Source organism: Castor canadensis, chromosome 7 (genome assembly GCF_047511655.1).
Source record: "Castor canadensis chromosome 7, mCasCan1.hap1v2, whole genome shotgun sequence".
NCBI lineage: Eukaryota > Metazoa > Chordata > Mammalia > Rodentia > Castoridae > Castor > Castor canadensis.
The window spans coordinates 28,957,047-28,967,930 of record NC_133392.1 but is presented as its reverse complement, the minus strand read 5'-3'; the positions used below and the strand labels follow the sequence as shown (position 1 = coordinate 28,967,930).

Here is a 10,884-nt window from a genome sequence, read left to right as displayed (position 1 = left end):
ATTTTCAGTAACAAAATTAATAGTAACTAATTATAACCCATGGGGCAGGGGAACAATAATGCATGTGCTCAAACTGATATACATATATGAATAAAGGAATGGAGAAAACCAGAAAATCTTTCTTGAAAAATATGCCAGTTAACAAATTCAGTGGGAAGGCTGGAATAAAAAAGTCACCGTTTAATAACCACATCGGTTATAATCAGGCAAAAGTCATCAATGTGTACTTTAAGGCATCTCGTGGGCTCCCATCTAGGCACATGTCTGGCTCCAGGACCATGGGACTTTCTATCTCCTCTGGGGAACAGAAATGTGAACAGTGAGAAGGACACAGCATCTAGGACTGTTGGTGTTTTCTGGTCGTGTAGAAGGTAAGAGACCCATGAATAGCCAGATATTTATGTAGTGTTAAAGTGCCTCCTCACAAAACACTAATTGTAAATAGAAAAATCATTTTGATATAGGGGCTAGGCAGGGATTAGGAAATTAATGGCTGAGAGCCATGGTTTTGTTGTCCATAAGGAATCACATCCTAGACTGCTGATGTTAACAGAATGACTTGTGGCATACAGTAGGGTCTTGATAATTCACAGTCCCTAGAGCCCATTAAAAAAATAACCATCCAAGACCCAAAACTCCCCCCACCCAATATACGGGAGGAGTTGTTGACATATAGCCCAGTCTCTAAAAGTTAATGACACATAACCCATCTTCCAGGACTGACCACCCCCATGTCTGCAGACCCCAATAAAGAGGTCTTGGGACCTCAGCACAGTCCTCCTTCTTGAGCCTGCCCACCTTCCCATCTGGAGGCTGCACTTTCGCTTTGCTTTCACTTTGCTTTGCGTTAGTAAACCTACTCCTTTTAAGTTTCCTCTCTGTCCATACCAGAACTTTCTGGTCCCCAGACTTGGTGACCTAAATCCAGTGAAACTCAAGGAGACACTACTCAGGAGGACTTTTTTTTTTATCTGACTCTGGTAAGCCTACCTTATTATTTATCAATATGGGGGACTACTTTTTCAGTTTTTCTCTCTCTTTCTGGGCTATCATCTTGCAAAACTTACACAACAGTGGGAGGTTACTCCTCCTCCTGTATCTAAAAAGACCAAATACTTACCCACCAATTTGCCTTTTGTATCCTAAACTGTAACTACAAGGATAAAATGTATAGACTTTGGATTCTTTGTGTATTTTCTCTCCCTTCTGTTTTCTTGCTTGTATTAAGATAGTTTTACTGTTTGGAAGTTTGGTTATCTTAGCCAGCCCTATTTGGAATGTAACATTCTGTAACTCTTTCCTTTCTTTCTTTTTTAGAAAAATTAGAAGACTTATTCACACAGTAGTATATATTAATCTAACAGAGATTTTCATCATTAACAGAAGTGTCTGCACATCAGTCAAGTCCTGATAGAGACATTCTGTAACTCTTGACTCATGTAATGACTTTTTTTTTTTAAGGTCTAAGTATCCTTTTTTATTTTTTATTTATTATTTTATTCATATGTACATACAATGTTTGGGTCATTTCTCCCTCCTTCCCCCCCACCCCCTCCCTTAACCACCCACCCCCTCTGTCTCCCCCGCTACCCCCTGGCTTCCAGGCAGAAACTATTTTGCCTTTATCTCTAATTTTGTTGAAGAGAGAGTATAAGCAGTAATAGGAAGGAACAGGGTTTTTGCTAGTTGAGATAAGGATAGCTATACAGGGAGTTGACTTGCATTGCTTTCCTGTGCATGTGTGTTACCTTCTAAATTAATTCTTCTCAAACTAATCTTTTTTCTAGTTCCTGATCCCCTTCTCCTATTGGCCTCTGTAAAAGACTTATTTTTTAAAAAAATCCAAGTAGCAGGAAAGCCTACATAATATCTATGGCTTTGTGTGGACAGGTTGCAGTAAGTATGTAAAGAAAGTTACAAAGAAAAAAATAAAGTCTTGTCCTAAAAGCAAAAGATTATTTCAAAATGAAAATCGGTAGATAAAGGCAAAACTGGGAGGCTAAAAGCATGTTGGAGAACGATTGTGTTAGGGTTCATGCTGAGATACAATTGATAGAATATGGTAGGGCATGAGGGATAAAAGAAAGTGTTTTTCTTAAAGTAAAACAAAAGGGAAACAGGCAGATAAGGAAAAAACCAGGAGGCTAAAAGCATGTCACATAAGGATTGTGGTAGGGTTTGTGATGAAATGTAATTGATAGGAAACCCAAAGCTGTCTTTTTTTTTTATTCATATGTGCATACAAGTCTTGGGTTATTTCTCCCCCCTGCCCCCACCCCCTCCCTTACCACCCACTCCGCCCCCTCCCTCTCCCTCCATCCCCTCTAAATCCAGCAGAAACTATTTTGCCCTTATTTCTAATTTTGTTGTAGAGAGAGTATAAGCAATAATAGGAAGGAACGAGGGTTTTTGCTGGTTGAGATAAGGATGGCTATACAGGGAGTTCACTCACATTGATTTCCTGTGCGTGTGTGTTACCTTCTAGGTTAATTCTTTTTGATCTAACCTTTTCTCTAGTTCCTGGTCCCCTTTTCCTATTGGCCTCAGTTGCTTTAAGGTATCTGCTTTAGTTTCTCTGCGTTAAGGGCAACAAATGCTAGCTAATTTTTTAGGTGTCTTACCTATCCTCACACCTCCCTTGTGTGCTCTCGCTTTTATCATGTGCTCCAAGTCCAATCCCCTTGTTGTGTTTGCCCTTGATCTAATGTCCACATATGAGGGAGAACATACAGTTTTTGGTCTTTTGGGCCAGGCTAACCTCACTCAGAATGATGTTCTCCAATTCCATCCATTTACCAGCGAATGATAACATTTCGTTCTTCTTCATGGCTGCATAAAATTCCATTGTGTATAGATACCACATTTTCTTAATCCATTCGTCAGTGCTGGGGCATCTTGGCTATTTCCATAACTTGGCTATTGTGAATAGTGCCGCAATAAACATGGGTGTGCAGGTGCCTCTGGAGTAACCTGTGTCAGTCTTTTGGGTATATCCCCAAGAGTGGTATTGCTGGATCAAATGGTAGATCGATGTCCAGCTTTTTAAGTAGCCTCCAAATTTTTTTCCAGAGTGGTTGTACTAGTTTACATTCCCACCAACAGTGTAAGAGGGTTCCTTTTTCCCCGCATCCTCGCCAACACCTGTTGTTGGTGGTGTTGCTGATGATGGCTATTCTAACAGGGGTGAGGTGGAATCTTAGCGTGATTTTAATTTGCATTTCCTTTATTGCTAGAGATGGTGAGCATTTTTTCATGTGTTTTCTGGCCATTTGAATTTCTTCTTTTGAGAAAGTTCTGTTTAGTTCACGTGCCCATTTCTTTATTGGTTCATTAGTTTTGGGAGAATTTAGTTTTTTAAGTTCCCTATATATTCTGGTTATCAGTCCTTTGTCTGATGTGTAGCTGGCAAATATTTTCTCCCACTCTGTGGGTGTTCTCTTCAGTTTAGAGACCATTTCTTTTGATGAACAGAAGCTTTTTAGTTTGAAGAGGTCCCATTTATCTATGCTATCTCTTAGTTGCTGTGCTGCTGGGGTTTCGTTGAGAAAGTTCTTACCTATACCTACTAACTCCAGAGTATTTCCTACTCGTTCCTGTATCAACTTTAGAGTTTGTGGTCTGATATTAAGATCCTTGATCCATTTTGAGTTAATATTGGTATAGGGTGATATACATGGATCTAGTTTCAGTTTTTTGCAGACTGCTAACCAGTTTTCCCAGCAGTTTTTGATGAAGAGGCTGCTATTTCTCCATTGTGTATTTTTAGCTCCTTTGTCAAAGACAAGTTGGTTATAGTTGTGTGGCTTCATATCTGGGTTCTCTATTCTGTTCCACTGGTCTTCATGTCTGTTTTTGTGCCAGTACCATGCTGTTTTTATTGTTATTGCTTTGTAATATAGTTTGAAGTCAGGTATCGTGATACCTCCAGCATTGTTCTTTTGACTGAGTATTGCCTTGGCTATTCGTGGCCTCTTGTGTTTCCATATAAATTTCACGGTAGATTTTTCAATCTCTTTAATGAATATCCTTGGAATTTTGATGGGAATTTCATTAAACATGTAGATTACTTTTGGGAGTATAGACATTTTAACTATGTTGATTCTACCAATCCATGAATGCTGTCTTGATAAATTTATAAAAGTCTCTCTAAAGACTTCCCCTTAAGCTCCAATATAGCAGGGACACAAAAAGCCCACCATCAATCCCCTCTCTGAGATGCCCTGCTCCCCTGTATGGGGGAGTATTGTTTCTTCTCATATTAAACATCATTCTGTGTGTGTGTGTGTGTGTGTGTGTGTGTGTGTGTATGCACGATACTGGGGCTTGAACTCAGAGCCTACACCTTGAGCCACTCCACCAACGCTTTTTTGTGATGGTCTTTTTTAAGATAGAGTCTTGCAAACTATTTGCCTGGGCTGATTTCGAACCACAATCCTCCTGATTTCTGCCTCCTGAGTAGCTAGGATTACAGGCAAGACCACCATGCACTGGGCTAAATTTTACTATTCTTAATAAACTTTGTATTACTTGTGCTATGTTTTGCTTCTGGCTTTATTTTACCATGTGAAAACATTTTATTCACTTTCTCATGGCCCCTCACGCCCTACCATATTCTCAGACGGGGTATATAGGAAGAGCTCAGACATCACTTTGGTGTAGTAATAGGCACTGGAGCTTGTCATTCCATAGGTCACTACAAAACAACCCAAGACACTGTGTCCTTACCACAGTTCCCATCTCCATTCCTCAGAGGAGACAAGAAAGCCCACTGCCCTGCAGCAAGAGATCCCTCTCAATAATTGTCTCTTGACATTGTCATTCCGGACTCTTACTCTTGTCTCTTGACTCAGCTTAACTTCATAGTTCTTATTTCCCAGAGCCAAGAAATTTCTGCATTGAGCAGTGCTTATTGTCCTCTTTTCATGCCCCTTTGCAGAAATATTTATGCCCAATGTCTGAGCTCTTTCTACATACCCTGTCTAATACAGTAGTCTTCTTCCAAGTCATCAGCAGCATGGCAGACTTCTGGGGTTTGAGTGTGAGAGCTCCTCCACCCTTTCCTCTCCTCCAATCCATGTACTAACCAAGCCTGACCCTGCTTAGCTTCCAAGATCAGACAAGATCAGGTGTGTTCAGGATGGTATTGCCATAGACATTCCTCTCCTTCTCAATGACTTGAGACAAAAGAGCAAAGTTCAGGGAGGTCAGACAATGGATCAGGTCAGATGCCCAGAGATCAGATTAGTCTGGAATCAGACTGAGTCAAAGATCAAGTTGAATTAATGGATCAGGCTAGAGTTCAGGTGGAGGTGGATGAAGGACTGGAATTTTGATCTGGAAATCAAACTAGGAGCTAGAGTAGAACTGGGACTCAGAAGAGAGGTTGAACCTCAAAATACATTTTAAAAAGAGTCAGATCAGGGTCTGGGCAAAGTTCTTGGGTCAGTTGAGGGGTCTAACCAAAAGAGACAGGAGACAAGCAGAGAAGTGAAAGTGAAGGCCATTTTAAGGGTAAGGGTGGGGAGGAGGCTGGGCCAGGCCCAATCCAACTCGTAGTCCTGTTTGCCCAGAACCCACTCCTGGACACTTTATACTAGACCAAGTGGAACAGCAACCAGAGCCTGGCCATGGCTCACATTCCTTAATCTACTACTAAGAGCCTTTGAGTGAGCACTTCAGGGAATTTGGGGGCCATCTCCCTGAGTCTCAACTATGACTCTTTGAGGACTTTGGTGTATGCCATTTCGAAATGAAGGAGTTAGGTTAGCAAACAGAGCCATAGCCTCTGTGCTTATTACCACACACAGGTCAGTCTCACTTATCCTCCTCAGTAGGCAGTTGCCCCAAGGAAGGCATCTCTGCCCAAACTCCCTTGGGAGTGTGGAAATGGGTGAAGATGATGTTGCCATACAAGTCCTGGTTAGAGTGTCCAACCCTTGGAACTGATTGGGGGAGCAGCAAGGGGTCAAGAATGAGAAATGAGGGAAGAAAGGGAAGGGACTAGATAGGACAGGAATGAAGTGGGAGGAAATAGGAGCTCATGGTGGAAATTTAAGGGGCTAGAACAGAGAATCATGGGGTTGAACAGGTAGTTGCAAACCACAATATCCAAAGGGATCTTTTTTGTATTTATAGTCCAGGTGCTTCTCTTATGGAGACTACTAGGGTTGGAACCAAAAGTGGGACTTGGTTTTGCCTTCCATATCCCTGAGTGACAAAGTGAAAAATGAGATTTCCATTTGAGTTTCAGTACTGTCAGCTAATTATCTTAGAAATCTCCAAGTCTCAGTTTCTTCTTCTGCAAAATGTGATATTTTCTTTCCCTTCTCAAATAGTTGTTAGTATCAAACAAAATAATTTGTGTGAAATATATATTGTATATGAAATTATGTGTTTGTATTGTGGTTTTATTATGTATGTATCATATAATACACATTTCATATATAGTATATGTAAGCTGTATTTCACTCATATACTATATAATATATGCATATATCCCATGTTACATATGCATACATTTATACATATATGTATATATATATACATATATGTGTATATATATATATATATATATATATATAGTGTGCGTGTGTGTGTGTGTGTGTGTGTGTGTGTGTGTGTGTGTATAGATACAAGATGTATGTGAAGCTGTAAAGCACTGGCTCAGACCTCTCTTTGCTCAGAGGGCTTTTTCTTTTTTTTTTTCATTTTTCTTTTATTATTCATATGTGCATACAAGGCTTGGTTCATTTCTCCCCCCTGCCCCCACCCCCTCCCTTACCACCCACTCCGCCCCCTCCCTCTCCCCCCCCTCAATACCCAGCAGAAACTATTTTGCCCTTATTTCTAATTTTGTTGTAGAGAGAGTATAAGCAATAATAGGAAGGAACAAGGGTTTTTGCTGGTTGAGATAAGGATAGCTATACAGGGCATTGACTCACATTGATTTCCTGTGTGTGGGTGTTACCTTCTAGGTTAATTCTTTTTGATCTAACCTTTTCTCTAGTACCTGTTCCCCTTTTCCTATTGGCCTCAGTTGCTTTAAGGTATCTGCTTTAGTTTCTCTGCGTTAAGGACAACAAATGCTAGCTAGTTTTTTAGGTGTCTTACCTATCCTCACCCCTCCCTTGTGTGCTCTCGCTTTTATCATGTGCTCATAGTCTAATCCCATTGTTGTGTTTGCCCTTGATCTAATGTCCACATATGAGGGAGAACATACAGTTTTTGGTCTTTTGGGCCAGGCTAACCTCACTCAGAATGATGTTCTCCAATTCCATCCATTTACCAGCGAATGATAACATTTCGTTCTTCTTCATGGCTGTATAAAATTCCATTGTGTATAGATACCACATTTTCTTAATCCATTCGTCAGTGCTGGGGCATCTTGGCTGTTTCCATAACTTGGCTATTGTGAATAGTGCCGCAATAAACATGGGTGTGCAGGTGCCTCTGGAGTAACAGTCTTTTGGGTATATCCCCAAGAGTGGTATTGCTGGATCAAATGGTAGATCGATGTCCAGCTTTTTAAGTAGCCTCCAAATTTTTTTCCAGAGTGGTTGTACTAGTCTACATTCCCACCAACAGTGTAAGAGGGTTCCTTTTTCCCCGCATCCTCGCCAACACCTGTTGTTGGTGGTGTTGCTGATGATGGCTATTCTAACAGGGGTGAGGTGGAATCTTAGCGTGGTTTTAATTTGCATTTCCTTTATTGCTAGAGATGGTGAGCATTTTTTCATGTGTTTTCTGGCCATTTGAATTTCTTCTTTTGAGAAAGTTCTGTTTAGTTCACGTGCGCATTTCTTTATTGGTTCATTAGTTTTGGGAGAATTTAGTTTTTTAAGTTCCCTGTATATTCTGGTTATCAGTCCTTTGTCTGATGTATAGTTGGCAAATATTTTCTCCCACTCTGTGGGTGTTCTCTTCAGTTTAGAGACCATTTCTTTTGATGAACAGAAGCTTTTTAGTTTGAAGAGGTCCCATTTATCTATGCTATCTCTTAGTTGCTGTGCTGCTGGGGTTTCGTTGAGAAAGTTCTTACCTATACCTACTAACACCAGAGTATTTCCTACTCTTTCTTGTATCAACTTAAGAGTTTGGGGTCTGATATTAAGATCCTTGATACATTTTGAGTTAATATTGGTATAGGGTGATATACATGGATCTAGTTTCAGTTTTTTGTAGACTGCTAACCAGTTTTCCCAGCAGTTTTTGTTGAAGAGGCTGCTATTTCTCCATCGTATATTTTTAGCTCCTTTGTCAAAGATAAGTTGCTTATAGCTGTGTGGCTTCATATCTGGATCCTCTATTCTGTTCCACTGGTCTTCATGTCTGTTTTTGTGCCAGTACCATGCTGTTTTTATTGTTATTGCTTTGTAATATAGTTTGAAGTCAGGTATTGTGATATCTCCTGCATTGTTCTTTTGACTGAGTATTGCCTTGGCTATTCTTGGCCTCTTGTGTTTCCATATAAATTTCACAGTAGATTTTTCAATCTCTTTAATGAATGTCATTGGAATTTTGATGGGAATTTCATTAAACATGTAGATTACTTTAGGGAGTATCGACATTTTTACTATGTTGATTCTACCAATCCATGAGCATGGGAGATCTCTCCACTTTCTATAGTCTTCCTCAATCTCTTTCTTCAGAAGTGTATAGTTTTCCTTGTAGAGGTCTTTGACATCTTTTGTTAGGTTTACACCTAGGTATTTGATTTTTTTTTGAGGCTATTGTAAATGGAATTGTTTTCATACATTCTTTTTCCGTTTGCTTATTGTTAGTGTATAGAAATGCTAATGATTTTTCTATGTTGATTTTATATCCTGCTATCTTGCTATAGCTATTGATGATGTCTAGAAGCTTCTGAGTAGAGTTTTTTGGGTCTTTAAGGTATAGGATCATGTCATCTGCAGATAGGGATATTTTGACAGTTTCTTTACCTATTTGTATTCCTTTTATTCCTTCTTCTTGCCTAATTGCTCTGGCTAGGAATTCCAGTACTATGTTGAATAGGAGTGGAGATAGTGGGCATCCTTGTCTGGTTCCTGATTTTAGAGGGAATGGTTTCAGTTTTTCTCCGTTAAGTATAATGCTGGCTGTAGGTTTGTCATATATAGCTTTTATAATGTTGAGGAACTTTCCTTCTATTCCTAGTTTTCTTAGAGCTTTTATCATGAAATGATGTTGGATCTTATGAAAGGCTTTTTCTGCATCTATTGAGATGATCAAGTGTTTTTGTCTTTGCTTCTGTTAATGTGGTTTATTACGTTTATTGATTTTCGTATGTTGAACCACCCCTGCATCCCTGGGATGAAGCCTACTTGGTCGTGGTGAATAATCTTTTTGATGTGTTGCTGAATTCGGTTTGCCATTATTTTGTTGAGGATTTTTGCATCAATGTTCATTAAAGAGATTGGCCTATATCAGAGGGCTTTTTCTGCTGCAGATGGACATACCACTCACAGGATGAGCTAGGAGGCTCCTCCCACTGGGGCAGGCTCACAAGCTACAGCGGAGGTGGCTACTACCTGGACCTTCCAGAATCCCGACAGGCCAGCGCAGAGGCACTCCGGGACCTTCAGGAAGGGCTGTGGCTGGACAGGGGCACTCGGGTGGTCTTCATCGACTTTTCTGTCTACAACGCCAACATCAATCTTTTCTGTGTTCTGAGGTGGGCCCTCTTTCCTCACTGCGTCCCTCTATCCATGTCAAAGTTTAAGAGGCTGCTTTCTCCCCCACCTCTACCAGCGTTTGGGAAACCCTGTCTCCACATCTCCTCTTCATCTATGATTTGGTTCTGCTCTTTTCTTTTTTCTTTCTTTTGTGTTTTGTTTGGTTTGGGTTTGGGGGTTTTTTGGAGACAGGGTCTTGCTGTGTTTGAGTCCAGGCTGGCCTCAAACTCCAAATCCTCCTGCCTCAGGCTCCTGAGTGCTGAGGTTACAGGAGTGTGTCACCACTCCTGTAAGTGAGTGAGCCTTCTCCTCTTTTATTTATATACCTGATACTTTGTTTTTCTTCTTTTGTCTTTATCACATGACCACTTGAAAGCCTTGCCCTTTTCTCTTTTCGTCTATTCAATATTCTCATCTTCATTTCCTTCGCATTAGCAGGGCACATTCCTTTCCTGACCAAGGCTGGACAAAAGCATGTTTCTTGGCTCTAGGTCCCTATGGTCCTTTACAGCCTATGTATTTGCCACTGGCCCCAAAGCTTTCTCTTCGACTTTAGAACACTTAAGCTGCTCCCCAGTCATCCACTCCCATTCCATCTAAACCCAAGCTAGTGAACACCTCAGCTGGGAAGGATGTTTCTTGCCCATATCTTATAATATGGTTTTAACACCTTAGTGGTTTTGCCCATTGTCTTACATAGCACTATTCTAAATGACTTGAAACATACCTATTATAATATCTCCTACCTGCCTGAGAGCCTACAAGAGTATCTAACCTCATATAATGGTTATCCTTGATTGCCAACTTGCTTGGGTTGAGAGACACCTAGTAGATAGTAATGCGCACCTGTAGGTGTGAGGTGTTTCCAGATAATTCGATCAGAAGGGCTCTAACCTAATCAATCAATGGTTTAATCCATTGATAGATTCAAATTTTGCATAGACTATTGGGAAGTAGTGGAACTATGGAAGATGGGGTCTAATTGGAGGAAGGAGGCTCCTGGAGACTTGCCTTTAAGGGGTGTATCTTGGCCCTGGCCCCTTCCTGTTACTCCTTTCTCTAGTTCCTCACCACCATGAGGTGACTATTAGTTCTGCTTCACCATACCCTTCTGCCTTGAGTTTCTACCTCACCACAGGCCAGAAACAATGGACTGAAATCTCTGAAACTGAGCCCAAATAAATCTTTCCTCCTTTAAACTATTTTGCTCAGT

The 10,884-nt window shown here is 40.6% G+C and overlaps 1 protein-coding gene across 2 annotated transcripts in view; it reads left to right on the top strand.

Moving 5' to 3' along the window:
- Positions 1–10,884, top strand: part of LOC109698139 (polycystin-2-like protein 1) — a 45,062-nt gene that overhangs the window by 23,107 nt on the left and 11,071 nt on the right. For both annotated transcript variants that reach the window (XM_074078523.1, XM_074078522.1), the window contains exon 3: positions 257–371. In XM_074078523.1, the coding sequence (XP_073934624.1) occupies positions 257–371 (115 nt within the window). The remainder of the gene's footprint in view (positions 1–256; positions 372–10,884) is intronic.